This window comes from Chiloscyllium plagiosum, unplaced genomic scaffold (assembly GCF_037043375.1).
Source record: "Chiloscyllium plagiosum isolate Xiang-an unplaced genomic scaffold, Cpla_swu_hap1 HiC_scaffold_3, whole genome shotgun sequence".
In the NCBI taxonomy this organism is placed as follows: Eukaryota; Metazoa; Chordata; class Chondrichthyes; order Orectolobiformes; family Hemiscylliidae; genus Chiloscyllium; species Chiloscyllium plagiosum.
The window spans coordinates 145,133,562-145,149,284 of NW_028270141.1; the positions used below are offsets into that span (position 1 = coordinate 145,133,562).

The following is a 15,723-nucleotide window of genomic DNA, read 5'->3' on the forward strand; positions in this document are numbered from 1 at the left end:
CTCTGCATTTTCTCCAACAGCCTACCATGTGGAACCTTATCAAAGGCTTTACTGAAGTCCATGTATACCACGTCAATGCTTGGTCACCTTCTCAAAAAACTCAATGAGGTTTGTCACACACGACCTGCCCTTGACGAAGCCATGCTGACTATCTGAAGTTAAGACATGCTAGTCTCTTAATGGCAAATGAGCATGCTGTTATTGGCTGATCATCTGATACAGGGGAGTGTCATCCCTGTCACATGTTGCTGCCATGATACCTGTTACTCCTTCAGGAATCGAGGCCTATTGTTGCCCATAACAATGTTGGGAACGCAGAATGGATGAAATGCACTTTCAGGCATTCAGAAATCATGGCAGTAATCCTCAAAGTGAATGGCTCCCCTTCTAGTACTCAGAATAGGGGTCTCCCAATGATCTCTTCCTGCACAGTCTACTCTTAACACCATCCATGGTCTAGTCTGCTTTGTAGTGTTTCAGCAGCAGCTCTCTATCTTGGTTAGTTTGCTCCTCATTACAAGCCCTGCTCTGGCTGTGGTGATTCTTTATTTAATTCTTCATGTTTGAGCAGTACAGCACATCTCTTGCATTCTTCAAACTTGATTCAATTCTTCAATGGTCTGCATGGATGTGCTTCAACATTTTTCCTTGCAACTGCTTTGGGATAATGACACAAATTCCTTCGCAAAGATTGCTATAATATGCTGTTAATTCATCGCTGCATCTTCAATATTAGCTTACACCACCCACTCACTCATTCTTTCTCAATCTGAATGAAATGTCATTCAGTTTATGCCTATGTCCTAAATGCAAATACAAGCAGTTGTGCCAAGTCCTGGCTTACTGGCAATGCACTGTAGGGTAATTTTATCAATTTCGTTGTCGCATTTCAACAATGGCATGGCCATCACTCGTTGCCAGATTTAAGTGAATGCAATTTCTCACTCTGTGATCCATTGCCACAGCACATCCTTGGATGGAAGTTAGTGTAATAGTTCAAACTCTGATGATGCAGAGGCTCAGTAGTTGACAAAGCCAACAATTTTGCTGACTGCTTTTACATCTGGATCCAGGGGAAGCCTTTTGGTTTTCTGTACTCGGCCCATGTACTTGACTTAATGCTTCTTTAATTGCAGTATTTTCTTTATCCACTTCAGGTTCATCTGAAGTAATTTTTCAACCAGTCAGACAAGATTGTGAGTGCCATCAGTAATGTTCTCTGCATCTATAAATGAGCCCATCATCCACTACCAGTGCGTACTCCAAGTAGATCACTAAATATCTCATGTTATTGGCACTGATGTTCCTCCAGAGCCGCAGATGTGATAAATGGCACAGCAGCGATTAGTTTATCCAGAAGGGAATGCAGAACAAGGTTAGAAATCTGCTACTTCCATCCAGCTTCACTTTCCTGTAACAACCTAGGGTTGGGCAGTCACTTCAGCACTCTATCTAGATCCTTTCCGTCAAGGCACATTTGCGGATTGTCAGGTCGTTTCTGTGCTACTACGCTGCTAATCCATACTGTAGGAGTTATCATTTGCTTGATTCTTTCCTGCTCTTCTATTTTGTCTTTCAGAATGTCCTCGAGGGCAGCTGGAACTTTGCTTCACAGATGCTGAATTAGTTGTACTTTACTCTGAGACAACAGCCTGCTGGACGACATTCTAAGCCTGTAAATGCATCACTGGACACCCCTATGCTTTGTTGCATGATCAATGGTTCAGTGTGCTGCGACATACTGCATAATATCTTTGGTATGTTGACTGTTATCAGTCCCAGCTTTAGACCTGCTCCAGCTAGGTTATATGGCTTTAGCTTGCCATCTGTAATCTGGAACCCCAGGTTGTCATTCATGTTACTGGATTGGACACAGACTAGTTAGTCCTCTCAACACAACCAGAATGCTATCACATAGCCTCAACCTTACCTTCGAGGGTTTCATTCTTGGATTGCATGCTGAACTGCTCCACACATGATGGTGAAACAATTTACATGGCAGCCTTAGCCCTTTTTTTTTAAACTTGTTCACAGGATGTGGACATCAGTGATTAAGCCATCATCTAATTGTCCACCCCCAGCTGCTGTTGAGGTGGTGGTGCTGAGCTGCCTTTCTGACCTGCTGCAATCCTCGAGGTGTAAGAAGCCCACAATGCCATTAGGGAGGGAGTTCTAAGATTTTGATTCAGCAACACTGACAGAATAACAGGATGGTGAATAGCTTGAAAGGGAACTTGTAGGTGGTGGTGTTCTCATGTGTCTATTGCTTTTGTCCTTCTGGATGGTAGAGGTTGTGAATTTGGATGACTGTCTTGGTGAGTTACCACAGTACATCTTGTCAATAGTGCACAATGCATGACACTCTGTGATAGAGGGAGTGAATACTGAAGGTGGTGAATGTGGTGCCAATCTAAGCAGGATGCTTTGTCCTGGATGAAATTGAGTTTCTTGAGTGTTGTTGGAGTTACACACATCCAGGCAAGTACAGGATATTCCATCACACTCCCAATTTGGGCCACATAGGTGGTGGAGAGTAGGTGAATTACTCAACACAGAATTCCCATCCCTGACCTGATCCTGCAGCCATATCTTTTATGTGGCTGGTATAATTCAGTTCCTGGTTCTCTCATGTTGGGTATCAAAGAAACCCTACAGTGTGAAAAGCAGGCCATTCAGCCCCATTGAGTCCACAATGACCATCTGAAGAACATCCCACCCAGACCCACGCTATCCCTGTAGCCCCGCATTTCCCATGGCTAATCCGCCCAACCTACACATCCCTGGACACTATGGGCAAGTTCGCGTGACCAATCCACCTAACCTGCACGTCTTTGTTCTGTGGGAGGAAACCAGAGCACCCAGAGGAAACCCACATCAACACGGGGAGAATGTGCAAACTCCACACAGGGGAGGCAATAGCCTAGTGGTGTTATCGCTGAACTGATGATCCAGAGAGAAAGAGAGCGTTTTGGCTCAAATCCCACCACAGCAGACTGTGAAATTTGAATTCAATAAATATCTGGAATTAAGAACCTAATGATGACCATGAATCAATTGTCGGAAAAACCCATCTGGTTCACTAATAGCTTGTTGGGAAGGAAACTGCCTTCCTTACCTGGTCTGCCCTACATGTGACTCCAGACCCACAGCAATGTGGTTGATTATTAAATGCCCACTGGACAATTAGGGATGGGCAATAAATGCTGCCCAGCCAGCGACACCCCCATCCTGTGAGTGAATAGAGAAAAAACACAGTCACCCAAGGGTTGAATCAAACACTGGTTTCTGGCGCTGTGAGGCACCAGTGCTAACTACTGAGCCACTGTAACACCATGACCAATGAGATGGTCGTTTGCTGGGAGTTGTGTGGTGCAAATGTTACTTGCCACTTTTTAACTCAAGTCTAAATGCTGTTTGGGTCTTTTCGACACAGAGTACTTCAGTGGCTGAAGAGTCACAAACATGGTGCAATCTGCAGCAAACATTCCGATTTCTAACCTAACAAAATGTCTCAAGCGGTTGCATAATGCAAATAAATTAATATGGGAAATTGAGCAATATAATGTGCAGGTGATGGTTTAATGGCATTATCGCTGGATTGACAGATAAAGCTGTGAGGTTCTGGGTTCAAGTCTCACGACAGGATCTGCTGGAATCCGAATTCAACAAAAACGAACCTTGAATTGGAAGTCTAATGATAACCATGAAACCATCACCTAAGTGACAAAAGTTCACCTGGAACACTAATCTGTCACCCTTACCTCATGTTACCTGGCTTCCAGACCCACAGCAATGTGATTAATGACTCTTAACTGTCCTCTGAAGTGGTTTACCAAGCCACTCAGTTCGTGGGCAATTAAGGGCGAGTAATAAAACAATATGCTGTAAAAAGGAGATATTAGTCCAGATAACCAAAACCCTGGTCAGAGAGGTAGACCTTTAAGGGAGGATGGTGGGAAATACAGGAGGGAATTTTAGAGTTTGGTATCTTGGTAACTGAAAACACACCACAAATGATGAAATAATATCAGCAATGCTCAAGAGACCAGAATTCGGTAAGTGCAGAGATCTCAGAGGGTTATGGATCTGGAAATTAACAAGTTACTGAGGAGTGAAACTATGAAGGGTTTGAAGACAAGAATAATAATTTTAAAACCAGGATGATGCTTGTTCAAGACCCAATGCAGTGAGTGCAGAGATATTGGGAAATCAACGAGGTAAAAACAATGACTGCAGATGCTGGAAACCAGATTCTGGATTAGTGGTGCTAGAAGAGCACAGCAGTTCAGGCAGCATCCAAGGAGCTTCGAAATCGACGTTTCGAGCAAAAGCCCTTCCTGATGCTTCCTGAACTGCTATGCTCTTCCAGCCCACTAATCCAGATATTGGGAAATCAAATCTGGTGTAAATTGGGATATGGGCAACACATCTTGGGATACCTTCAAGGCAGTCAGCAAAATGTTAGAATAGTCAAATCTAGCAGGAACAAAGACGTGTGTGAAGATTTTGGTTAGTAAAAGCAAAGTCAGACCATGTTATGGAGGTGAAAAAGGTGAACTGTTCCATGGCGTAAATGTTCAGATTATCATCATAGTCAGATGACACGAAGTTGCCTGTTGACAGAGGCAAGATGACGTTAGTATCTTACAGAGTCATACAGCATGGAAACAGACCCTTCGATCTCACAACCATAATTCCAAACTGAACTTCCCATCTGCCTGCGCTTGGTCCATATCTCTCCAAACATTTCTTACTCACATACTTATGTCACATCCTTTAAAAAACACACATCTTTTAAACTTAACTGTCTCCCACATCCATCTCACTTCCTCTGGAACATCATTCCACACAAAAACCACTCTGTGCATAAAGGAATTTCCCCTCCTTTCTTAAATCTTTCTCCTCTTACTTTAAAAACATGCTCCCTTATCTTGAAATGCCCCACCCTGGGGAAAAGGCAGGGTGGGGCATTTCAAGCCATTCACCTTATCTATACCCCGCATGATTTTATAAACCTCTAAGGTCATGCCTCAACCTCCTGCACTCCAGTTAAAAGAGTCCTAGCCTATCCAGTCTCTTTCGAATTCAAACCCTCCATTCAATGGACAGAAAACAATGGTTTAAGTTTTCCCTAATTACAGGGAGTTTTTGCTCATCCAGTAAGCAGCCCTATAATGGAGCAGCACGGTCATGGCAAGGTGGAGCTGGCATTTTGAGCACACATATACAAAATAGCAAGTTTCTATATTACATCTGAGGGCAGCATTTAAAGTGAAATAGGAGGGAACCAAGGACAGATTCTTGTACTAGTGCAGTAGCAAGGAGAGAATCCATTGCTGGTGATGTACCACACAGGGAGGGCACGTTGTGGGAAAAGGTGTGTGGTACTGGGGGACAGGACTGCAACACTGTAAAGAGGTCACTTGAGGCATTTGTCAGAAAGCTACCATTTCAGACAGATGTTAGGTGGTAACAATGAAACCTATTAAAATAAATTTGTTTATTCCACCACTACTTATTAAACTTGTAAAGCTAAATCATTGAGACAGATTGAATGCTTCAGTCTGTGTTGATTCAGCTCATCCGTCTTTGATGGTTGTGGTGTTCATTGCTGTTGGTCAATTCAGGTTTCAGGCTTCACAGTAACACAATGTTCCTTAGTGGAAGACGTGTAAACATTTCCTAAATTTGGGACTAAATTAGGTACAGCATCAAGGCACCCAACACAGTGAACACCTTCGCAGTCAAGATTTGTACAGTCATGTCCATGGCTTGAAGCAGCAGAGCAGGGCGGCACGGTGGCACAGTGGTTAGCACTGCTGCCTCACAGCGCCAGAGAGCCGGGTTCAATTCCTGCCTCAGGCGACTGACTGCGGAGTTTGAACATTCTCCCCGTGTCTGCGTGGGTTTCCTCCGGGTGCTCCGGTTTCCTCCCACAGTCCAAAGATGTGCAGGTCAGGTGAACTGGCCAGGCTAAATTGTCCGTAGTGTTAGGTAAGGGGTAAATGTAGGGGTGTGGGTGGCTTGCGCTTCAGCGGGTCGGTGTGGACTTGTTGGGCCGAAGGGCCTGTTTCCACACTGTAAAGTAATCTAATAATCTAATCTACACTACAGCTCAGAGTTAATTATCATTGATGTAGCAATTTTAACTGTGAAAATAACACCAGAAGCTTCACTAAAGCAACACTGAACAAAACATCACAAAATGGCACATAGAGATGTTCTGAAATTTTAGATATACTATTTGCCTAAAGATTTTAAGGATGTCAGGATCAAGCAGGGGAGGGGTAAGCCAGGCAGAGAAGCTTACGAAGGGAATACCAGAGCTCAGTGGCTAGATGGATAAAGGCATGATCGCCAATGGAGAAACCAAGGATATCAAACCAGGAATGCAGAAGGGTCTACAGTTGGTGATGCATAGAGGCGTAAGAGCTGGAGCAGGCTAGAGTGTGTGTGTCTGGACGAGGCCAAGGACAAATTCAAACAGAAGGATGAAATGCGATACTTGAACCAATGCAGCTCAATAAGCAAAGGCCTTGACAGGTGAACAGGGCTTGTACCCAGTTAGCACACTGGAATAAGGATGTTGGAGGAGCCAAAGTGGACCGAGGGTGGAAAGGCAAGAAGCCACCTGAAGAACATTAGAATAGTTGTGTCCTGAGCTTTAAGCAGGTGGCCTGAGGTAGATGCAAGGATCCATCCACCAACCATTGTTGTGAATTGTTTGATTCAGCATCCAACTAGCCATGAGGAAAGAATCAGTGGGTAAGAAATAAGAGTTTGGCAGGGCTAAAGACTAGGATCTTTGATCTTTCCAATTTTTAACGGAGGAAAATTTCTGTTCACTCGATAATGTCCAGTGAGCAGAATAAGCCCTCCAATACATATGATTTGAAGAAAGTAATGGTGAAGATGTGCTGCATATTGTCAGCATATGTGTAATACCTGAAATGATGTTTCTGGATGTGGTCTCTGAAGGGCAGAAAGGAGATGAGCAAAATGAGATTGACAAGAGGAGATTTCTGAGGCTCCTGAGGCTGAGGGCATTGGTGTGAGAATCCAAAACTATAGTCAGAATGAGACTGGAACTGGGTGAAGCCAGTCCCATTCAGCAGCATCCATTGCTGTAAGGTTTTTTGTAAGAACTGGAAACGTGGGGAAAATAACTGGAGAGAATCACTGAAGACATGAGGGTCTAGGAGCTTTCTCAATAAACCAACAAGTTAATCCAGTGAGTAATAAGTCCAGGTTTGATCTACAGCTTTTGCTAATTTGTTAACATAATAATTAAGTATTATAACTGGCCTTCACATCAAAGGCGTGAGACAGGGAATACAACCAAGCATCTGCAGCTAGAAATGCTGGGCGCGCTCTTTGGATGAGTTATGCATCAGCAGAGATGGCACAATAATATTTTGACATTTATAGTCAAAGTCCACACACAGCAGTGGATATCTGAGGAATTACACTTCAACGAGGAATAAAAACACCTTCAGGATAAGGAAGTGGCAGAATGTGGTATCTGTGGATAGAAGGATATTGCCACCATTCCTCTTTCTGTTGTCTGGGTCTAAAGGTCTAGATGGTTTATAGTGTGAAATGAGAATAACCATTTGAGAGTCTTAATAAGGAGGATTTCTTGTCTGTAACAAAATGTAGTTTATTGCATGACAGCAATCAGGTATAAGTTACACTTGCTCGTTATACCTGATTGCTATCATGCAATAAACTACATTTTGTTATAGACATTGCTTGTTAGACATTGCTGCAAAGACTATGAGGAGGTTGGTAAATGTAGGTCTGTACACCATGAGATCTAAAGACCTTCTGGCTTATTCCCATCAAAGCTAGTATGACATCAATTTGGGTGGAGCTTTCTGCAGCTCCAACATTAGCCACAGGACATTCTCGGAAAGGAACGATGACTAATAGGTGAGGAACTTGGACATTCAGAAATTCAAAGCATGTGGAATAAATTGAAGAGCACTGCAGAAATTGGGCTTGGGGGGAAAAAGAGGTGCCTTTGCTGAAATTTTCACCACTTATTACTTACAAGTGGCCATTACCATCAAAACAGAAAACAGCAGAAGCGATTTAACCTTTCAGCCAATTTCCAAAGCAGAAAACCACAAAATGACAGCCCTGTAAACCTGATCTTTGGAGCCAGCTGGGCAATTATTGCAATCTGTGGAACTGATCGATAGTTCCTAGAGCAATGGTAATAATACAAGCCAAGATGGATTGGCCAATGATGTAACAGCAGCTGGGGACCACTGACAACCAGAAAACCATGTGCAGACTATAATAACTGAGTATCAGATCACAGAAGATTTTAGATTTCTGAAGTCCGGGCAATTAATTAGCAGCCTTATGTTTTTAATATGATCCCATTAGGCAGATTTTTATACCTCACCCAATGGTCTGCTGCCAGGTGGATGTTACCTTATACGTAAGCAAGTTATAAATCTCCACAGCACACCACCTTGCTAGGAACTTCCAGGGAATCCATCTCGTCTCTGAACTTGGAAATTGATCTAATCAGAATGAGAAATGCCTCCTCTACATCCTGTACCCAGGTTACATAACCAACTGAAATAAGTAGGGTGCAATCCCACAGCGTAAGATGCCTATATCTAAGCAGTGAGTTCCTCTCCTTCAGAGACACCATGATGATGACTAAGATTCAGGTGTGAAAGTGACATGCTGCTACAGCAGATGGTGTTTTTACGAGTTCAGGTTGAGTTTATGTTGCTGGGCTTTAATCTGCGTGTGTCTATAACCTTGCCTATATTCAACCCACCCTATTGCATCTGACCTACTAATACTTAACTCTTATCACTGGGTACACAGAGGGGAGGTTTTCTAATTCCCAGGGTCATCATCCCTCACCTGGATTACCAATGCGTAAGACAGGAACCATGGAAAACACTTGATCAAAGTAAAAGGCATACCGCACAGTGTAACAATTCCCACTTCAGTGCAACATTTTGCGACTGAACATCTTACACAGAACAAGTCACCAATGTTCTTTTGGCCTCTGCTACAGGAGTTTTGCAGTGCCAAGAAAATCTACACATGAAAAGGTATGCCTGCCAAGGTCCGAGATATTGCGATAAGATTAAAAACACTTAAGTTAGCAAAGGAAAGACAAGTACACAACAATGTCATTCAACATGATGGCAGCACTTTGTACAGACCAGACCTAATCTGCACTAATGTTGCAATTAATTGGACATGGTCAGAGTCTGCAAATGAAAGCAGCTCTCTGTGTCAACAAGCACATTGGAATCACTGAGCTGACACAAACCATATACCACAAGACATGACAAGACTGTTCCTTAGACATCTGTCATTTTCTTTCTCAATGCGATAGTAGCTAACCAGATAACTGAATACAAATCAGTTGCAGAATTAAAAATAAAACTGTAGACTACACCAAAGAGTAAACTTGGAAACATGCTTCCCTCTCACATTCATCGCATTGCAGCTGCACGACAGAAAGAGGCAGGATAGAATCACTGTCTCATACAAACATACTCATGTTACAGCATTATCATGCTAAAATATTGACACTATCATGAAACACCAAAACAGGTCTTTCCTTTCTGATAGCAGCACAACTATTAATTTTCAGTTTTCTTAGCCATACAGTTGTACAGCACAGAAACAGACTCTCCAGTCCAGCTTGTCCATGCTGACCAGATATCCTAAATTAATCTCGTCCCATGCCAGCATTTGGCCCATCTCCTTTTAAACCCTTCATATTCATAGACCCATTCAGATGCCTCCACCACTTCCTCTGGCAGCTCATTCCATACATGCACCACCCTCTGCATGAAAATGTGCCCCTTAGGTCCCTTTTAAATCTTTCCCCTCTCAACTTAAACCTATGCCCTCTTGTTTTGGACTTCCCTACCTTGGGGAAAATACTTTGTCTATTTACCCTATCCTGATTTTATAAACTTCTAAAAAGGTCATGCTTCAGCCCCTGACACTCCAGGGTAAACAGTCCCAACCTATTCAGCCTTTCCCTATAGCTCAAACCTAAAGCTTACTGGTCATACCCATTGGGAAAGTCACCACAAGCCATCGGATAAGACAACTGCTGATTTGGCCACCCTGCAACAGTGCCTCAGCTTGGTCCTGTCCGTACAAGTCAGGTTTGAAAAGTAGTGGCATTTGTGCTTGTGCCACAAAATAGTGGGTTCAAGTTTTACTCTGGCACCTGAGGGCATGATGCAAGGTTGAAATTCCAGAGAAATTCCACTGGAAGAATGCTGAAAGTGCTGTCCTTCAGGTGAAAAATCAAGTCCATGCCCTAATTATCTACCTCTGATTATAACAACAAGGAGAGTTCTTTTGCTGTCGATCAACATATCTTTCACATATAAAACCAGTAACTGGTCATTCAGTGTTATTTATAATATTCCTTTGTAACACACTTTCACATGACATGGGTAGCATTAGCAAGGTCAGCATATGTTGCACCTCTCAAAGTGCCCTGAACCAAGTTGACTTGCTGGGTCATTTCAGTGAATAATGATGAATCAATAGTGCTGAGAGCCTGCAGTCACATGCAGACCAGAGCAGCTGAGGACAACACATTTGCCTCCCCAAAAGGCATTAAAAAGCCAGGTGGATTTTTATGATAATCACTATGTTTGAGGGTCACGATCACTGATGAGTAGTTTTTAATCCCACAGTTATTCACTGAATTCACATTCTACCAGCTATCAAAGTTGGATTTGACCCCATACCTCAGAGCATGAGTGTGGCACTTGAGATTACTATTTCAGTGACATTACCTCTACACAGCCACCTCTGCATTTCTTGTAGTATGTAAAATAGTTAATCAGATGCACCTTGCTGCATTGTACAAGATAAACATTGAGAGATAATGAAAGCAAGCAAGGACCCAATCACAGCATTCTAAATGGGGCACAGTGGGAGACAGGACTGTTACATTGGAATCACAAAGAAACCCTTCTGAAATTGGGAGCAATACAACACCCAATGTGGAGTGCTTGATGGGCGCAATGGTTACCAATTTGATTGATTTTCCGACATTTGTAAATCCATTCCACCTATTTCCATTAAAGTCTCTTTTCAAGTGCATTCGTCCACAGTTTCTGCCCCAGTTTAGCTTTGATTTGCAAAGCAAGGATACTGCACAGAGACAAACAAAGAGCACTGTGCTTCCAAAATGTAAACACCGACAGGCAGCTGATTGCATCAGCAAGCTGTTATGCTGCGCACAAAACTGTAACATGTGGTCCAAAAGGACAAAAACAACACAAATATAATTTTACTTCAAAAGAAAAGCAAGGGAGAGAGAAAAATGACTCCTTGTGAATCCAAATTACTGATGGTCCTGTAAATAATTTTCACTACGAAAGAACATGAGGATTTATCCTCAAGGCTTTTGAAAGGAAGATGCAAACACTCAATAAAATGAAATACCAATATTAAACTGATATTAAGGGATATAATAGAATACATTGTTGGCTATTTCCATGCAAACACAATGGTTTACAATTTAGCTCAAAAAATAATAAACAGGAAATTGGCCCTTTTTGAAAGAACTGATGTTTATGAAAAATTGTTTATGTTCTTTTCAAATCAGGAATGCTCGGCAAAGACTTACGGGCAGGACAATAGTAAGCAAGAAATTGAGAAGGGTGGGGGACTCAATTTTAAAGACTACAAACTGTAGGAAGGAGTTAAGGAATTTCAATTTTACGACTTGGAAAAAAATAACTTCGAATCAGAGGCTTGAACAATGAACCGTGATTTTACACACGGTGGGCATACAGGAAAACCACGGAATACAGTATATTTGAACAGGAGGCAAATGAGAGTTCAGTAGAGCTCATAATACCCATTGTGGTCTTTGCTGTTTATGAACTTCAAAAGTTACATAACCAAAATTAATGACCTGCATTTGTACTATGCCACATTACATTCCAAAGCTCTTCACAACCAGGTACATTGGGGGTAAACTTAACTGAACAAACGGTGCAGTTATTCTACACCCCAGCAAGATGGTGTGTTGCCTCCTGTGAGTGGATATCACTGATTTGCTGCAGGAAATTGGAAGAGAGGAGGGGAGGGGGGGGGGAAATCAGTCAGACAGCATTGATTAGACACATTCTAATAACGTAGCATCGAAAAGAGATGAGATCCTTCATTTAAGGAGCAAGGTAGCAGAATGAAAAGCAGAAGACTGCAATATAAGATAATGCCCAATCCCATATGCTACTGAGTATAGCAATGGGTGGATAAAGCAGAAGAATACTTGGCTGAAGAGCTGATGCAACTTGGAGGTCTTCTGACTCCTGGATCACTGAGTCTGGGTGGGATCTGTCAGATTAGAAACAACCTCGTTGCAGGGTCCAAGTCTAAAGAAGGGTCACAGGACCTGAAATATTAACTCTGCTTTTTCTCTGCAGATACTGCCAGACCTGCTGTGCTTTTCCAGTATTTTCTTTTTCTGATTCTTGCAGAGGTTTCTGCTTGTGCTGTTATTGAGAGAGTAATTAACTTAATTTGGCAGGGGAGTGGATTACACAGTGGAGTACAGTCAGCAGTGATACACAGTCAAATTTACAAGGAAAACCAAATCAATCTGGAAGGCAGAATAGATCAAAGAAAATTACAGCACAGGAACAGGCCTTTTGGCCCTCCAAGGAGTTGATGGACCAAATTGCACATAATGAAGCTGGGCTAGTGGTAGAAATGTGGAGCATTTTGGTGACAGTGACCAAAGATTATTATGGAAAAGAACTAAACTGAATTGGAAGTAAAGGTCTGCAATGTTGAAAGGCCGATTTTAAAATGGTATGACAGGACCTGGCCAAAGTTAACTTGATGTAGCTACTTATAGGAAATTCTACATGAGAGCAGCGTGCGTCCTTCAAAAAGGAAACCAAGTGTTGGGTCATTGTATTACCATAAAGATGAAGGGCAGGACTAACCAGTCCAGGGAACGCTGGACATCGAGGATGCACAGAATTGAAAAGAGAAAAAATGGAAAGCCTATGGAGCAGACACAGGAGCATAGAAAGCACAGGGGTTTACTTATGAAGTAAATTAGGACAGCAAAGAGGAGGCTTGAGAAAACACTAGCAGGAAAAATAAAGTAAAATCCAAAGGAGTTTTATAAGTATAATAAGAGAGTTGATAATCAGAGGAGTCATCGAACCCATTAGAGACCAAAGAGACAATGTGTGTGTGAAGCCCGAAACATGGAAGAGATTTTCAATGAGTATTTTGCATCTGTACTCAGTGTAGAGAAGTACAATGTAGGTGAACAAATCAGGGAGTAGGACTGATATACTTGAACAAATAAGCATTGACAGGGTGGAGGTATTAGCAGTTTGAGCTGGCTTAAAAGTAGATAAGTCACCAGACCAGATGAGATTTATCCCAGGCTGTTGTGAAAGGCAAGGGAGGAGATCGCAGGAGCTCTAATACTAATTTTTAAATCTTTTCTGGCCATTGAAGTGGTGCCTGAGGTCTGAAGGACAGCTAATGATGTACCATCATTCAAGGGGAATGGTAGGTATAAACCAGGAAGCTTCAGGTCAGACAAAACAAATATCCACTCAGAGGGGAATGGATAGCTAACATGGCTTTGTCAAGGGGAGATCATGTCTAAGAAATCTAGCTGAACTTTGAGCTGATGAGATGTTTAGATTAGGGTCGCACAGTTGATATAGTCTACATGGATTTCAGTAAGGCTTTTCACGAAGTCTGACATGGCAGCTGGTTAAGGAACCGACTGCCCGTAGCATCGAAGGCAGTTTGGATCCAAAACTGGCTCATCGGGGAAATAAAATAATGTGATGGTCAAAGACTGTTTTTCTCATGACGGAAAGTCTTTGTTCAATGGATTCTACAAGCATCAGTCCTGGGTCCCTTACTGTGTAATGCACATTAATGATCTACACATAGATACAAAGTATGACCAGTAAGTTCACAGAAAATTGATGGTGTGGCAAATTCAAAGAAGGACAACCTTAGATTTTCAGAAGAGATAAACAGGCTGGTCAGATGGGCTGACCAGTGGCAAATGGAATTTAATCCTAAAAAAGTGAGAGGTGATGCACTTGGAAGGACTAACAAGGCAAGAGAGTATGCGTTGAATTGTAGGAGCCTAAAGGCAATCAGAGAATCAAAGGGACCTTTGTGTGCATCTCTGTAGATCTTTGAAAGTAGTTGAATAGACAAATAGCCTGAAGGCGGCAACATTTGGCACAACTGACCTTACTAGTAAAGGCACAGAATAGAAAAGCACAGAGTTCATAATGGAGCTTTCAATAATGAGAGTTAGGCCACAGCTATATGTAGATCTGGTCACCACACCAGAAAACGGATAGGATTTCACCAAGGTGGTGCAGAGAAGATTCACCAGGATGTTGCCTGGACTGGAGCAATTCAGCTATGAAGAGACAGTAGATAGGCTGGAGATGATTTCCTTGGAACAGAGAAAGGTGAGGGGGACCTGATTGAGGAGTTTAAAAAAAAATCAGGTGCATAGTTGATGGGAAGAAACGTTTTTCCTAAGTACAGGAGTCAATAGACTGGAGGCATGGATTTAAGTGAAGGAACTGAATGTTGAGGGGATTTGAGGAAAAGCTTTTTGCACACAGAGGGTGGGGGTCTATCCAAAACACACTGCCTGAAACAGTGGGAGAAGCAGGACCACCAACTGCTGCAGGCACTGATAGGTAGATTACTGTATTAACGATTTAGATGAAGGAATGAAATGCAATATCTCCAGGTTTGCACCAAGTAGGATGGTGAGCTGAACATAGGATACCAATATACCTCTGTGATTTGGACAAGTTTTGAGAGTGCACAGCCAATGATGTAGGTAAATGGGAGGTTACCTACTTTGGTAGCAAAAACAGGAGGGCAGACTATTCTTTAGATTGGGAAAAGAAGAGGTGCAATGAGACCTGGGTGTCTTGGTACACCTGTCACTAAAAGCATGTATGCAGATGCAGCAGGAAGTGAAGGCGGCAAGCGGGATGCTGGCCTTCATAGTGAGAGGATTCGAGTACAGGTGTAGGAATGTCATACATAGAACATTACAGCGCAGTACAGGCCCTTCAGCCCTCGATGTTGAGTCGACCTGTCATACCATTCTGAAGCCCATCTAACCTACACTATTCCATGTACGTCCATATGCTTGTCCAATGACAACTTAAATGTACTTAAAGTTGGCGAATCTACTACCTTTGCAGGCAAAGCATTCCATACCCTTACTACTCTCCGAGTAAAGAAACTACCTCTGACATCTGTCCTATATCTATCACCCCTCAATTTAAAGCTATGCCCCCTCCGTGCTCGCCGTCACCATACTTTGGAAAAGGCTCTCCCTGTCCACTCTATCTAAATCTCTGATTATCTTATATGTCTCTATTAAATCGCCTCTCAACCTTCTTCTCTCTAACGAAAACAGTCTTAAGTCCCTCAGCCTTTCCTCGTAAGACCTTCCCTCCATTCCAGGCAACATCCTAGTAAATCTCCTCTGCACCCTTTCCAAAGCTTCCACATCCTTCTTATAATGTGGAGACCAGAACTGTACACAATACTCCAACTGCAAGACTTTTGTACAGCTGTAGCATAACCTCATGGTTCCGGAACTCGATCCCTCTATTAATAAAAGCTAAAACACTGTCTTCTTAACAACCCTGTCAACCTGGGTGGCAACTTTCA

General features: G+C 42.5%; 1 protein-coding gene across 5 annotated transcripts in view; it reads right to left on the reverse strand.

Moving 5' to 3' along the window:
* Positions 1 to 15,723, reverse strand: part of mrps18a (mitochondrial ribosomal protein S18A) — a 93,996-nt gene that overhangs the window by 23,211 nt on the left and 55,062 nt on the right. Inside the window, exon 6 of one of the 5 annotated variants that reach the window (XM_087984092.1) lies at positions 3,116 to 3,228. The exons of the other annotated variants lie outside the window; for them this stretch is intronic. Within the exon in view, the coding sequence (XP_087840218.1) occupies positions 3,165 to 3,228 (64 nt within the window). The 3' untranslated portion in view covers positions 3,116 to 3,164. The remainder of the gene's footprint in view (positions 1 to 3,115; positions 3,229 to 15,723) is intronic. 5 annotated transcript variants of the gene reach the window in all.